At 34.7% G+C, this 17,476-nt stretch overlaps 1 protein-coding gene across 6 annotated transcripts in view; it reads right to left on the minus strand.

The window, feature by feature from the left end:
• Fermt2 (FERM domain containing kindlin 2) overlaps positions 1 to 17,476 on the minus strand; it is a 76,050-nt gene that overhangs the window by 44,342 nt on the left and 14,232 nt on the right. For all 6 annotated transcript variants that reach the window (XM_048793321.1, XM_048793320.1, XM_048793322.1 and 3 more), the window contains exon 2: positions 9,427 to 9,660. In XM_048793321.1, the coding sequence (XP_048649278.1) occupies positions 9,427 to 9,660 (234 nt within the window). The remainder of the gene's footprint in view (positions 1 to 9,426; positions 9,661 to 17,476) is intronic.

The following is a 17,476-nucleotide window of genomic DNA, read 5'->3' on the forward strand; positions in this document are numbered from 1 at the left end:
TATATATATATATATATATATATATATATTAAAAAAAATAAAATCCAAATTTCTAGTAATAAAAAGTGTATCTGAAATGAAAAATAAGCTGGATGGGTTAACAGCAGATAAGCAGAAGACACACTATAATTAAATTGTTGAAAACCAGGGTAACAGTAAGTTCTTTAAAAAGGCAAACAGAAAACATTCAGAGGAAGAAATAAAAGAATAGTAACAGAATTTGCTGAAAGTATGCAAACCAGTGCCGGAGTCTGGCTGGGCACAATTCAGAAGCCACTTGTCAAAAGAAACGAACTTTATTTTTAGAACACACACACCACACTACACCACACAGCTCCTCAGGAAAAACCCTCAGAGCCCAACTGCCACCACCGGCTTCCCACAAGCCTCTCAACCTCTCCCACTCTTCCTGCTCTTGAGGCTGATTGGATGGGTCCATGGGCAGAGCCAAAAAAGGTCCCCCAATGAGCAGCTCCATGGTCTGAAAGGGCGGGGAAACAGCCCAATGAGCATCACCGCAGAGGAGCCAATCAGTTGGCAGCTAGAAGTTTGCTCGGGGGCTGTGAGCCAATCATCACCTGGCAGCTGGAATTTTGCTGGGGCCCTTTCAGCTGTGGCTCTCAACAAACCAGAAGACAATTGAAAGACATTGAGGGGAGATATCTAGAATTTTCTGAGTCACAATGTCTTTTTTAAAAATGAAGACAAAATTGAGACTTATAAACAAAAAGCTTATTACTTCAACACCAACAGACCTGTACTACTGATGAGACAGGTTTGAGGTGAGATTTCAATAGATCCTCTGCTCTTAAATGGAGCTATACACACCTGGAGCCCATGAGGTCAACCCAATATGCTGAAGGATGGAAAGAGCCTGTCCCTGAACACAGCTGAATAATGTTCCAGCAATTACTTCCACTTTCTCACATAACTTATTTTTATATGAAAAAGTAAGCCTGTTTAAATTTGGGTTCTGTTACTTGTAGCCAAAACACACATTATAAGGAGCAAAATATATGGAGAAAAGTAGTTCGAGAGTGAATTAATAAGAGGCACCAATCTGGGCTGGGGTTGTGGCTCAGTGACAGAGCTCTTGCCTCACATATGTGAGGCACCGGGTTCGATCCTCAGCATCACATAAAATAAACAAAATAAAGATATTGTGCCCATATATAACTAAAAAAGTATTTTTTTAAAAAAAAGAGGCACCAATTTTTATAATTAAGAGAAAGCATAGTCTCTTTCTGAGGATAGAAACAAAAATAAGTAGAAGTTATAAAAGAGCAGTCTGGCGAGTCTTCATTCCCTTTTTAATCTGTATCTTTTCAGAAAAGTTAATCTTTATTGTTGCCACTAAAACACACTGTATATAAGTGTCCATTCTATACAGCTTAATTTACCTAAATCAAATTACTTTAATACTTAAAAGTTTTAACACAACTGAGTTCAGTTCATCTGAAAGAAAAATATATGAATTACTATGTCTTCTAATAACAGAACAAACCATACATCATATTATATAGAATGTTAACAAGTTCTAAATACAAAAAAAGGGCTGGGGATGTGGCTCAAGTGGTAGCGCGATCGCCTGGCATGCATGTGGCCCGGGTTCGATCCTCAGCACCACATACAAACAAAGATGTTGTGTCCGCCATTAACTTAAAAAAAATTAAATATAAAAAAATAAAATAAATAAATACAGAAAAAGAAGCATGTGTATATACATGTTTATGCATATTATACACATATTTATTTATTTTGGTACTAGAAAATGAACGCAGGGACACTCTATCATTGAGCTATACTCTACTCCTTTTTTAAAAAAAATATTTTTATTTTAAGACAGGGTCCCACTAAGTTGTCCAGGTTGGCCTCCTGCCTCAGCCTTCTGAATGGCTGGGATTACAGGCCTGTGCCCACCACTCCAGACAAAACATCTGTTTTTATAATAGTAGCTCCATATTGATAAAATTTTAAGAGAAAAATTTGTTTCCGTATAATAGGGCTCTTACAAGATCTGCATTTCTGGATACATGTTAGATAAAACCTCAGCATTTTTTACCAACAGTTTCTTTCAAAAGGAAAATGCAAATAAATTTCATTTAATCATTAGACAAAAGCACTTTCTTAAAGAATTAAATTTCAAAAGAAAGACTTTCTACCAAATAAAAAACTTGGAAAAGTCCTCACTAAAATTAGCAAAATTAGTTTTGCACAACTGTCCTTTTCAGTAGTTGGCACAACCTTCACCTTGGTGATCTTAGGTAACAATTTATTATGGTAACAATAGAAATACCATTTTTCTTGTTTTGATTCTACTGTTTTTAGTAAGTAAAAACCACAAGAATGGACCCAAAAAGAGTTCAATGAATTAATGGTGACCAGAACTCAAAATGAATTCATTTTTATTTTTGGAAATATTTGATTATTTGGCTTAAATATTAATTAACCTGAAAAAACTAACAAAAAATTATTCCTTGGAATAGTTACACACACACACACACACACACACACACACACACAATTTCCGTATTGTTTCCAGTCATGAAAAGAAAATAAACCATCAGAGTACTGTCTTCCAATAATTTAATCCAAATTAGTTGACAAATTTTCCATAAGAACTAATTAGTAAATATTTAGTATTTGTAGGTCTTTTCAACTCTGCTATGTTGTAATGCAAAGCCACTGCAGATAATATTTAGTCAAATAAGCATGGCTGTGTTCTAAGACAACTTTATGGATAAAGGAATCTGAATTTCTATTATTTTCATGTCTTAAAATAGTCTTTTGATCTTTTCCAACCATTAAAAAAAAAGAAGCTTAATTATAATTAGCTCATAAACCATACAAAAGTAGGTAGTACCAGTGTTTGTCAACCCGATTTAATCACCTTGCAATTCAAATACCTCTCCCCCTTTCCTAATATCCACCCAAAAATTTTATGGTGTGTCCAAGGAGAATTTTATAACAAAAAGAACAATGTTAAATTGTTATCTACTAAATGTAAAATAATTTATGGTTACTTAAAGCTAATTAGCTCTCTCATTTATTTCTATAATCAAATCTCAACTTCAGAGCTTTTTAATTAGATCTTTATGCCCTTATTTCTTCCTGGTTTCCTCCACATGGAAATCCTCCCCTAGGTCTCCAACTTTGTAATATACATCCATCCCCATTCTACCCTAAATTCTCCATGATGCTAAGGAGATTGCAGCACATTCTCAGATCCCTACTTAGCATATAAACAAATCTATTCCTACTTGACAAATACTTACTTGAACTCTCACCAAACTGTGGTCAACTAAATTTTATATACCCACTAAATTTCTGAAACCTGTGTCTTTGTTACCCACTACATGTAGAAATGGATGTCTATAAAGCCCAACTCCTTTTGTTTTGTTTTCATAATCAAGTACCTTAGTTCCTGCAGTATTTTTAAAATATATTTACAGATAAAATTACTACTCATTAAAACCCTATCTTTAGGCAAGACTTTCAGTCCTATAACCTATCAAAATTATTATGTACCTTTCTACTCATTAATACTGGTCATAGACCCTTAACAACTATTAAAATTTCTGAGAGTTGGGCTGGGGATGTGGCTCAAGCGGTAGCACGCTCGGCTAGCATGTGTGCTGCGCTGGGTTCGATCCTCAGCACCACATACAAATAAAGATGTTGTGTCTGCCAAAAACTAAAATACAAATATTAAAAAATTCTCTCTTTCTTTAAAAAAAATATTTGAGCTGTTAAAAAAAAAACAAAAAAAAACTTCTGAGAGCGAAATTTAACCATCCAATGAAACAGAAATCCCTTGAATATCCTGTAATACATCACTACTTTCCATACAATTCCAGCGATAGGAATGGTCTTTATTTAGTCAGTGATTTATTTAACAATTTTTTCCTCTTACTCACTCAGTTAATGTTCTCGCAGGATATGCCCTACATACTTGATGCACAAGTCAATGTTCTCACTGGAACTCCAGCTATTCTATGTTCAGAAGATGGATCCACTTATGCCACCAAATGGGCTGCACACTGTCGGGGCTCACTGGAGTCCCTAGTTCCTAACTGAAAATCCTTTGAGAATTTTATGATGGGCATGAGACCAAGGTCCTGCCAACAGCTCTCACACTAACTGTCAGCAGGGCAGGAAACAATTATCTGAATTTTTTTATTTTCTTAGGAAGGAGACAGGTTTTGTCTTATCCCAAGACTTACAAGGAATAAATCTTCAAAAACCTAGAACAGAAGTTCAGATGTTAGACAGCCAGAAACAGTAGTAGTGGTAGTAAAAATAAAAATCAAACACCCATGATAGGTATATTTAACAAGGTGGAGTAAGTAATACAAATATAATGAATTTGAAAATCCTCTCAACATTTAATCTCATCCTATACAACAGAGTGTGAAATAAAGGACGAAGACAAAAAACATTTTATAAGGAAAACTATAAGATCTGATGACAGCATGTGGTCCACGAACATGGAAGAATGATCATATTAAGGTATAAAGAACTCTCAAGTTAAGACACTTAGGTTCTTGCTACTCTCTGCTCCATTTGATTAAAATTTTATATGAACCCATGAGTTAAAGCCATTAGGAATTAAAACAAAGGAAAAAACTTCCCAAACATAATAACAAACCTTAACTCAATGTAAAATGTTAGATGTATTCCCACTGACATCAGGAACAATACAAAATACTCATCATCATTGCTATTATTCTACATTACATTGGAGGTCTAATCCAACATAATAACACAAGATAAAGAAATAAAATGAGGCTGGGGTTATGTCTCAGTGGTAGAGCACTTGCTTGCCTAGCATGTATGAGGCACTGGGTTCAATTGTCAGCACCACCTAAAAATAAGTAAATAATAAAATAAAGGTCCATCAACATCTAAAAAAATTTTGGAAGAAAATATACAAAAATTGGAAAGGGGAAATTATTATTTACAGTGGATGTGATTACTTAAAAAGAAAATAAATTATTAGAGTTCATAAGAGAGTTTAACAAGTATGAAGTGTAAGATTATAAGGAAAAAAAAAAAAAGCATTCCTAACAGCAATACCTAATGAAGAAAAATAAAGCACTGAGGGATAAATTTATAATTTCTAGATAAATTATAAAATGATAAAATGTTACTTAAGAATATAAAAGATTACATTGACAAATGGACAAATTTTACTCATGGGTGAAAAGTTTATATAAATTAATGTATATGCTAATATACATGAACATACTCTATCTAAACATATATATTCAATGTACTTCCAATCAATCACTACGGAATTTCTCCTGGAAATTGACAAACTCTTAAATTTCATAGGGAAGCATATAATTTCCAAAATAACCCAATTTTGAAAAATAACAAGGAAGGGGCACTTTTCTATAAGACTAATAAACTCAGTGTAGTATCCATTTAAGAACATACAGATGAACCAACAGAAATAGATAAAGGACCCATGCAACATGGAATCTTAGCTAGGACACAGCTGACATTATGATTGTGAAAAATTAATAAACAATTCAATAAAGAGGGCTGGCTAGCTTGATCATTAAAATATATGACACCTTCAGGGCTAAGGTACGCTCAGTGGTAAGAGCTGTTGCCTAGCATGCACAAGATCCTGGGGTTCAATTCTTAACATTGTCCAGCCCCCCAGCTCCCACACACACAAAAAAAGCCCTAGTACTCTGCCTCAGAAGATAGACAAAAAAAAAAAGTAAAATTTAAGTAGATTAAAGAGCTAAACACCTCACCCTGCCACAAACAAATCATGAACAAATTTTAGAAACAACAGATTTAGAGAAATTATTTGCAACCCATGCAACTTCCAAATGGACAAATGAACATAGTTTTCAATTCATTTGGGTAAGTACCAAATGAATTCAAAACTGTTTCCACATAAAAGTTCACGTAAGGACATATTTATATAGCAGCTTATTCAAAACGTGGAAGCAACCAACACTCCTTTTTGTAATGGAGAGGATAAAGATACTGTAGTACATCCAGACAATGGAATATTATTCAGCACTAAGAAGAAAGGAGCTACCAAGACGTGAAGGAAACTTAAATGCATAATTACAAAGTGAAAGAAACCAATATAAATCATACACATAATACAGGATTTTAATTATATTACATTCTGGGAAAGGCAAAACTAAGGAGATAATAAAAAACATCAGAGGTTGTCAGGGAATATTCGAAGAAAGAGATGAGTAGGCAGAGGACTTTTAAGATAGTAAAATTATTTTGTATAATACTATGTGTGCTGATATAGTCACTATACATTTTTGCAAACACATAGCATATACAACATCAAAAGTAAATCTTAAGGTAAACTATGAAATTGGATAATAATATATTGATAACAAATGTGCTGGATCTGGTGGCGTGTGCCTTTAATCCCAGAGACTCAGTAAGCTCAGGCAGGAGGATTCCAACTTCAAGGCCAATCTCAACAACTTAGTGAGACCCAGTTTCAAAATAATATTAAAAAGAAATTGGGTAACATGCTCCTGGGTTAAATTCCTAATACTAAAAATAATTATAACAAATGTACCATTGTGGTACAGAATTTTGAAGGTGGGGAAATTTGTGGAGGGGGTTTATGGGAACTGAATGTGTTTTTGCTCAAATTTTCTGACTCAAACTTCTCTGGGGTTAGGGATGTACCTCAGTAGTATTAACACAAGCAAGGCCCCAGGTTCAATCCTAAGCAAACAAACAAACAAACAAAAATGTAAATATATAATTCAAAAAAGAAACTCTCGATAACCAATAAAGATACAAAAACTTACTCGACTTTCTAAACTACAATAAAATACTGTACTTTTTCAGTCAGAAACATAAATAATAAAAACAGATGACTCAAATACGTTAGTGAATATTTGAGGCACTGGATTTTTATACATTCTGACTGGAATGTAAATTACTTGGCAGAGCAATTTGATAATACTATGAATTATTTGAATACATAAAACACAGAAATTCTAGGTAAACAATCAGATTCTTGTGCAAAACTGTGTAAGAAAATATACAGCAACTGCAATAACATTATTTATGGATATATATATATACACATACACACACACCCAGAGATTCATGTATGTGTGCACCTGTGTGTAAGTATTACTAGAGGGATACAAAATAAATAAGCTTTGTGAAGGAAGGTTAGGAGAATGGGATTCAAAAACTTTACCTATGATATTGTAACTTAAAAGTCTGGAAAAATGACAAAATGCCAACAGCTATTAAATCTAGATGATGGAAATTAGATATCTATTATGTAATTCTTTGCACTTCTCAGCATCTTAATTAATAACCTCATTGAACATTTGAAAAATTAATAATTCCAAGGACATCAGATATAAGTAGTAACATAACTCTGCCTAAATCTCCCCCTCCCATACTCCAAATCCCTTAAAATGATAGCAAAATATTTAAAAATCAGGGGGGAAGAAAGATGAACATTCACAACATTGCCTGAACACAAGAAAAAAAAATTTAAAGGGTAAAAAAAAGTGATTCCTAAAAGACAGAAAGAAGAGACATTGGGTTGATGAAAGGAAGTTACAGCCAGAACCACAACAAGAAATGGAAGAGAATTCAGATTCCTCCAAGCTCCAAACCTACAAATTTAGGAAAAAGGAGGCCCTAGATTTAAAGATAAGTAATCCCAAACCAGCATTCCTTCAGCTGGTGCCGAGATAGAATATAGGAGCAGCATATGCCTGCAGGCTCTAGAAGTAAGTGTGGGTGCTAAAACCTGCAGGGAAGAATAGGTATCCCAGAGCTATCCCAACTAAAAAGTTTTCAAATGTTCTCAACAATATGACCAAAAAATGCTTGTTACAGCATTTACTCCAATAGTAAAACAACCTAAATATCCATTAATAAAGAAATCTGAGTATGAATTTATAGTATATCTATACTCTGAATTACTGTAAAAGTTAAAAAATAAAATCAAGTCTCTATTATATAATACATGGAAAAATCTCTAAGACCTCAATGAGTAAACAAAACACATAATGTCTACTTATAAAAGACAAAAATCCAATACATATGAGTAAATTGATAATATAAATAAAGCACAGAAAATCACCCAAGTACAGACACTTTGGGGAAGGGGGAATTTACAATGAATGTCTATATTTCTTGATTCTTTTACAATAGAACATATTCATAAATTACTAGTATAACTAAAAAAAAATACAGTATGTGCATAAAAAGTTGTAGTTCATCTATTTAGAATTCCAATATAAAAAGTTATTAAATGTATATTAACTAAGCATTTTTTTAAAGGAACAAATACAGTAGAGTTACTAGTGGTAATGACAACAGTTCACATTTTCTCTGATGTTTGAATACTTCCTATCGTACGACATAACAGGGTCAGCCAAAAGTAATCCATGCCTTATTTCAGAAAACATACATAGAATTACCATAAAAACATTCAAATTGGAGATTGGTTAAGGAAAACAATACTCATAGTTATTTCCTTAGGAGCCTTGTCCAGCCTTCAATGAAGGAAGTGACACAATCTGCCTCAATTACTAAAATCTAATAGTGACTTATGTGAAAGAAACATTGCAAAATTCATCTCCCTCTGAAAATACTGTCTGTTCCCTTCCCCTCTCCATAAAAATAAATTAAGTCATCAGAAAAAAGTATTACATAATATGATACAATTCTAGTAAAGAAAAAAATCTCTATGAGATTTCTCGTGTTCCATCTTACCCCATCATTAACCTTACATTAACATAAACCTTTTAAGTAAGGACACTGGTGCATATTTGTAATCTCAGCTACTTGAGAGGCTGAGGCAGGAGGATCATAAGTTTAAGGCAAAGTTGGGCAACTCAGAGAGACCTTGTCCCAAAGTAAAAAATAAGCCAGGTACAGTGGTACATGCCTGTAAACCCAGCAAATTCGGAGACTCAGGCAGGAACCTCGAAGTGAAAAATAAAGGAGTGGGATGCAGCTCAGTAGTATAGTGCCTAGCATGCATGAGGCCCTGGACCAATCCTCAATACTGCAAACAAACAAAAGTACAAAAAAACAACAATTTTAAGAAACCTTTAAGTAATAAAGCAGAACTAGGGTGGTGGCACATACCTGTAATCCCCTCAACTGGGGAGGCTGAGGCAGGAAGGTTGCCAGTTTGAGGCCAGCCTCAGCAACTTAGTAAAACCCTATCTCAAAATAGAAAATAAAAATAGGAGTGGGTATGTACTCAGTGGCAAAGTGCCCTGGGTTCAGTCCCCAGTACCAAAATAAATAAAAAATAAAGTAGAAATTTCAAACATATATGCACATTAGTTAACTCCCACCTATTAGGATGAGCTAAATTCCACTCACCGATGATATGTACATTATACAACTCATACTTTAATGAAGGATGCATCTAATACTTACTAAAAGTCTTACAGATGTCTGAAACAGCTTTGAAGACTCTATCAGAGAAATTCACTTTCACCTTCACATACTTCATGTTGGGAAGTTGCAGGCGGAGCAGTTTGTGCTGGGGGGTGAACTGAAGCTTGGCATCTGCCTGAATACCATACTTATCCAAGGTCCAATGTGTCTTAAGCAGCCAAGTTCTCTTCTTTTCCCACCAGAGAGCATGGTCAGACCAATCTTTTTTTACATCTATAAATAAATAAATAAATAAGTAAGTAAGCAAGCAAGCAAAATTCTTAAAAATCACCAAGATTACTGGAGAGAAATTAAAACAAAATTGGGTATTTAATACAAACAGCAAATAATAAATGCCTGTTATATGAAAGGTACAAAAGACACACAAATGGTTAAGAATATTCTCTGCCCTTAAAAGCCAATACACAAGATAGCTCAAACAGAATACACAGGGTAATCAACACTGCTGAAATCAAATAAGAACTGGAACACATGGATGACAGAGAACAAGTACCCTCTGTTATTAGAGAACAAACAGAACCTTGGGAGCTAGAATAGGAAGCATATTTAATAAAGAAGTTGAGTTGGTGGGTTTTCATCTTTAAATTTTTTTAAAGAATTTTATCATGATGATAAAATAGGTGAAAAAGCTGCAGTCTGGGAGACTGAAAAATATACTACGGTACTGTAAAGGTGGTAAAAGCAAGACGAGAAACCAAAGTGAACAAAACCCACCATTTTAGGTGAAGGAGTATGGAAAATATCCATAAGCAGCACTGTACTAAGAGAAAGCTCTAAAACATACAAAACCTACATTTCAACCTTGTATCCCATACATATCCCAAAAAGAATAACAAAGTCACACAGTCCACTTTTTGTCAATGAACAAAATTTGGTTCAAGTATGACAGAAAACACCATTTAATAGTTTTGCACAATTAAATGAAATGCAACCAAAAAATGAAAGGAATGTAATTTATACAAGGTTTGGCTAAACTCAGGCAGATCATAAGAATAAACTTGCAGCAATCAAATCTAACTGCAGGTAGTTTTTAAAGTAGCAGTAATAGATTTTTGGATCAATTATATGTTAAACTTATCAAGTGCCCAAAAAGGCAGCTGTGATATTTCAAAAAAAAGAACAACAGTCAAACAAGTCTTCCCAGGGAAGAAAAAAGCCCCTGGAGAATAACTTTCTTGCAAATAAAAATTAAAACTACCACCAGGTTTCTGATATCTACAAAAAGAGCTTATCAGCTTTAAGTCATATAAAAATATTATTAATCTGGAACTTAAGATAAACAACTGGCCTACCTCTAAGGAAAAAAAAAATGTTTGCATATTGATTATATGCCTAGAAACACTTTCTATAATGGCAAAATTTGCTTGATATAACTGCATTTCTCATGAAAGAAACACAGTAGAATAAGACTTCCAAGTAGAAAAGCAAACATCATAACAGTAAAGTATATGATAGTATTGGAAGATGGATACAGGATGAACTGTGGGAGCTTGTGGCATACTCTTTGGTAGCATTCTTGAAGACTCAAAACACTATCAACATAGTCAGCATTATAGAGTAATCACTACTATAGAATATCAAACAGGATCTATAAAAATATCCATTAATTTAACAATTGTTGAACTATGTGCAAGAAAGCACTGTTGTAGTACTAGGAGATACTGATGAACAAAGCATCTTTAAAGACAACCAACATGACTAGAACAGAGAACAGAAGCAGGAAAGGATATCACAGAGCTAGGCAGGAGGGGATGTGGTGGTTGAAGTAAGTTGTTTAGATTTTATTATGAGATAAACCTCTAGAGCAGCAATTTTCATCCTAATGGGCATTAAAACTACCTAAGCAGTTTTTTAAAATACTGTTGCCTGGACCACCCCAAACTAGGGCTATTTGGGTTTGTAGACAGCTATTTTTTGCAGGGGGAGGGTGGTGAAGGCTGACATCTCCTTTCCCACCACCTTGGTAATACCTCTTAAACCAAGTATGACAGAATCTCTGGTTGTAAGTCTGGAAACTGGTTTGAAGTAGGGATGATTTCAAAATAATCACTCATCATTTTAAAGAACTGTAGTAATACAGTATGTAAAAGCAAAACCGTGAGATTGTGTAGGAAACTAACATGGAATGAGAAATGATGAATTCTTAATTATTCTGCTAGGGTAGTGAGGAAGCAGATATAAAATATATAGAAAACTTTTCCTGGACATTTTGTTGTAATAGAGAAAAGAATAATGGACAACAAACTGTCTGAAAAGGATTGGCAGGTCCAAGGAGTATTTTTAGTTTTTGTTTTTAAGAAAGAAAAGCTATTATGGCATTATTTAAATAGTGACAGAATGATCCTATAAAGTTCAAAACATATTTAATAGTATCTCCACACCAAGTCCCATAACTGGATCTACTTAGGGCATCACAATTTAAAATATAAAACAAATTTTATATTCTGATCGAAATCCTGAGAAAAATAATGTATTGATTTAGATGCAATTGCGTAAGCAAGCATGTAACCACACAAACTGTGTGTGTGTAGGCAGAGGGGGAACACATGTTTAAAGTGGTCCATCAATGCAACAGTTCTTAAAAACACTTAAGGGGCTGGGGATGTGGCTCAAGCGGTAGCGCACTCGCCTGGTATGCGTGCGGTCCGGGTTGGATCCTCAGCACCACATACAAACAAAGATGTTGTGTCTGCCGAAAACTAAAAAATAAATATTAAAAAATTCTCTCTCCCAAAAAAACAAAAAACACTTAAGTTATCTAGTATATTACAGCTTGTCTTTATAATGGCAAGTTAAACCATAACACATCATGCAACTATAACTTGTATGTCCCACTACATACAAAAGACTTCATTTATCAACACATAGGTATTCATAGGTATTTATTCCTCTAGATAAAGACTGAGTAGAAGCATAAAAACATTATGATGTCAAGCAAAAGAAAAAGCTATTGGACTAGTAAAATAATGTTTTTTCTTGTGTAATTTAGACCTCATGAAAAAAATAGCTATCAAAATTCCCTGTTATTTGTATAACTAAAGCTTTGGGATAATTTTTCATTCATGAAACTTCCTTTTGTGTCCTAATTTTGGCCATGGACTATGTTCTAGTCTGTTTTTGTTTTTTGCATTACTGGGGATTGAACTCAGAGCCTCACACATACTAAGCAAGCACTCTACCACTAAGCTATATCCCCAGCCCTTGGACTGGAAGAAAAAATGACTTGGGGTTTCATCACTAGAGGCTGAGTGTACAAATATTGCTTACTCTAAATAATGTTTTTGCTTTTCAGAATGGTTAGCTTGGCATTTCAAATGTAACAGTAGATGACTAAATGCAAACACACACACACACACCAGTCTAGTATTTGCCATAGAAAAGTTAGCTGGGATCACCTGAGTAGATTCACTAATCAGCATTATAAAGCTGTTGAAGGGGCAGACCTTATGCAAAAACATGCTGTGAGAGTATTTCCCACATTTGGATTTTCAGTTATTTTCCAGGTATAGAGCAACATTTTTTTAATTTGTTGTACTATGTTTTTAAATTTTTTATTTTCAGAAACAACCCACACAAATGCAACAATTCTCAGGAAGAACAAAACCAAAGAAGAAAAAAAGTGTACTATTATGAAGTCATTGTGTATTTTTCTTTTGGGGGAAAGAAAAGAATTTCATGACTTACTTATAAATTCAGCCCTTTTTAGTAATACATTATAGTTTAATATACCTAGCAAAAAAGAAAACAAATTCTTCAAAACATTTGTCAGGGTTCTGGAAAGAATTATACCTGTGTTCCTTCCTTATTTAACAGATCCAATTACACTGCATTCTGTTTCACATAACAATATCTGACAGGCACTCAAACTCAAATCATTAAAATCGAAAACTGCTAAAACATTAACTGAATCAATAAATATATCCTCCCTTGACAGCAACAGAATGCTCTTCAAATTCAGGAAGTGGCCATATATTTATTTTACAAAAATACCATCTGTGTATTCCAAGGAAGAAAAGATGACTTAGGGTTTCATCACTAGAGGCTGAGTGTGCAAATATTGCTTATTCTACCAAATGTATTTGATATCATAGCATTCACCCACTCTATGAATCACAAAAGAAAAGCAAAGAAATAAAACATTTCAAAGCTTTTTGCTATAGAAAAAAATACTATACATTTCTTTGTGCAATTACAATTACCTTATACTCTAAAAATGTAAGCACAGAGAAAGGGATACATTATTGAAAACATCCTAATTAATCTTTTCCTACTAGGATCACAATGTATTTTTGTATCCTGCTAATACTGTCACTTCCTTCTGTTTCCTTTTCAGGATCCTCTTGAACCTCAATAAGATAATGTGAATAGTTTACCCTGTCTTTACCAATGGTGAGAAAACATTGTGTACTACTGTACAAGCAACAGAGCTACTAAGCAATGGTCCCAACACTCCAGCCTCACCAGACCAGATAACATCACAGGCCAATCCTGCCTTCCATAATAAAGGAGGGATAGTTGAGGATAGGAAAGGTAGCAGAATGCAACAGTCACTAATATGGCATTATGTAAAAATGTGGATGTGTAACCGATGTGATTCTGCAATCTGTATTTGGGGTAAAAATGGGAGTTCATAACCCACTTGAATCTAATGTATGAAAGATGATATGTCAAGAGCTTTGTAATGTTTTGAACAACCAATAAAAAAAAAAAAGATTTTCAGACCATTTCCTCATACCATTTACCTATACTAACCTAGTCATTCATCTATTAAACTTAAGAAGACCATCTCTCTTTCATTTCACAAGGTACATTAAAGCAATTACTAAAAGTTTACGGTTCAACAGGGTTTAAGACATCACAGGCCGGGCTAGGGATGTGGCTCAAGCGGTAGCGCGCTTGCCTGGCATGCGTGCAGCCCGGGTTCGATCCTCAGCACCACATACAAACAAAGATGTTGTGTCAGCCGAAAACTAGAAAATAGGTATTAAAGGATTCTCTCTCTCTCTCTCTCACTCTCTTTAAAAAAAAAAAAAAAAAAAGATGTTGTATCCACCGAAAACTAAAACAATAAATATTAAACAGATAGTGGAAACTTGTAAAAGTTCTGCTTCTTTAAAAAAAAAAAAAAAAGATATCACAGGCCAACTTATTGTGTTTCTTCTGTGCAACACTACATCACACTTGTCAACATCCTCAAACTTCTGAGCATCCTCAAATTTCTCAGTAGACAACCATGGATTCTACTGAAAAAGTAAATACAGGAGCCATCAGACTGGAATTATTTCAGCTTCATGTAAACTAAGCCTACAAACCTTCTTGAATCTGTATCCAGATGGACCTCCTGTTTTTATGTTAGGATGAAAAAAGGGTCTCTTCTCCTAGTTCTGTATAAAACAATCTTACTACCTGTGGTCTGCTGCCCTTATCATCTTCTGTGAACCACATGCTTCTCTCCTTACAGTAACTCTCTAGGTATTACATCCACTCCCCCAGTTTTAAAAACCTCAACAAACTTACTTTCCTAACTATATTTCCAGCCCAAGCTTCTGCTTAGAGTGCCAGCTTGTAACATCTACTGAGCATTTCACATCTGCACCTGGATGAATCACAGATATTGCAATTTTTTTTCTTTTGGTGCTGAGCTACATCCCCAGCAAGAAATTTCGACCTTAATATATCTAAAACTTACATCAATTTCCCCCTAGTAAATAGTTTGTGCTAGTAAATAGCACAAACTATCAACCCAGTTTCTCAAGCAGTGAATCTAAAGTCACAGATATTTCTCTGTCTTTCATTTCCCATATTTATCAACAAGTCCTGTCAATTCCAGTTTCACTTCAGCCTCCACTGGCACTATTACCCTATCTCAGACCACCAGCATCTCTTAACTGTCAACAGCCTCCTAAATGGTTGCCTTGATTCCATTCAGCACTTTCTACACAACAGCCAGAATGATCTAGTTAGCACTTTGACATCATTCTCCTGCTTAAAATCCTTTTCAACAGCTTCCGATTACATTTAAATAAAATCCAAATGTCTTATTATGGCCTACAAAGTTCCAGATAATAGGGTCTGTGTACTCCTCCAAATTTATCCTGTGCTACTCTCCCTCTGCTTCAGCCACACTGGATTTTAGTTACAAGAAAGAATCCTCTAAAAAATAAGCTCTTTTCTGCCTTATTGCCTTTGCATACACTATTCCAGTCTTAGAATGTTGAATTCCCTCTCATCTTTCAGATTTTACTTTAAGTTCCAGAGAAGCCTTCAGAAGGCTTTAGAAAACAAGCCCTTTTAAACTACTTTTTAACTACTGTGTTAGTCAGTTTCCCATTACTATGATAAATACCTGAGATAATCAACTTTTAAGGAGAAAAGGTTTATTTTGGCTCCTGGTTTCAGAGGTCTCAGTCCATGGCTGGTTGACCCTGTTGCCTTTGGGTCTGTGGCAAGGCAAGTACATCACGGAGGGAGTGTAATGAAGAAGGAGGTGCTTGCCCCTAGTAAACACAGTAGTCACAAAGCAAAGAGAGAGGAAGAACAGCTCAGGTCTCAATAATATCTCTTTCTAGGGCACACTCCCAACTTCCTATCCTAGGTCCCCCCTCCTAAAAATTTCATCACCTCCCAAATAGTACCATAGGCGGGGGACACACTTTCAACAAACTCATGGGTCTTTGGGGGACATTATCCAAATCATAAAACCTACCTAAGAAAAGCCCTCCAATGTCCTCTCTATTTTAGCACAATGGGGGTATTACCTATCAAATTTTGTGTTTGACATGTTTGTGAGGGTGTTGTGTGTGTGTGTGTGTGAAGGGGGTCTGTTTGTCTTCCTTCGTAGACTGTAAACTTTGAGAGATAGGAATCTACTTCCATCACCATTATATTTTTAGCACTTGGCACAATGCTCAGCAAATATGTAATAAAGGAATAAATTCATTTTGAAAATTTTAAAGATCCCTCATTATTCCAAGAAAACATTATTGGAATTAAATAAGAAAATTATTTTTAAATCAGCAAGAAAAACAGTATATAACTTACTAATTTATTTGAATGTTTGAAAAAAACCATTTTTCTTCAAATTTGGAATTACAACATTCTTCCATACTAACTACAAAAGTAGCAGATTCCCCTAGAAACAGGAAATGGAATTGGCTTCTGTCTCACATCTGCTAAAAATGATAAATTCTTCTGTTCAAGACAATACTTACTATGCAAAATTATTATGTTCCAAAAGTTAACTGGTATGTCTTTGGATTCATATTTGCATCAAAGAACACCATAAATATTATTTAGGTTCCAAAAAGACTCTTGGTCACCCAACCCAAACTACCAACTGTATTTCTAGCAACAATGTACTAGAGGATCATCATTTCATAAGGCTTTTTGCAGACTATATAGTCAAATGTTTCAACCTGAGTTCTAAGGAAGACTGCTAGCAGTGGTACCTGATGGATACAAGCTGGTAAACTGTGAGGCAGACAAGGGGTTCCTGCTGAGTATGGACCTGCAGGGCACTCGGTTACTCTGGATTCATCTTTCCACAAACTTTAGATATTAACCTTTCTCTTTCCCAGCTACAATTTGATGCCGAAGGTCAGGGTTTCTTTCCTCTGCCAAACAGAAGAGTTTTAACTTGCTTTCCTTTCTAATACCTAAAACTGCACTTCAACTCTTCTAATATTTCTAGTGAGACTGTATTGCCAGTAATGTATACAGGGTCGACAAGTAAAATTAAAACTTAAAATACATTTTTAAATGGCCACAATATTATCCCTAATATTTACTGAAATGCAGAGGACATTAAATCTTAATTTCAGCATTCACTCAATCTTTTGTTCTTAAGAACTCCTTATTCTCACCCCTTAGGTCTCACTCCTCCCAGACTCCTTTAATTTCAGAATTGAGGATCAAGGGACCTCCCATTCCCCTACCTTGATTTTAGAATTGCTCTCTTGTCCTTGTCTCTTTGGTCACTTAGACCTTCAAAAAGGGAAAAGGTGGCAAATACATGAAGAATGTTGCTCAC

Source organism: Marmota marmota, unplaced genomic scaffold, assembly GCF_001458135.2.
Source record: "Marmota marmota marmota unplaced genomic scaffold, marMar, whole genome shotgun sequence".
Classification (NCBI taxonomy): domain Eukaryota; kingdom Metazoa; phylum Chordata; class Mammalia; order Rodentia; family Sciuridae; genus Marmota; species Marmota marmota.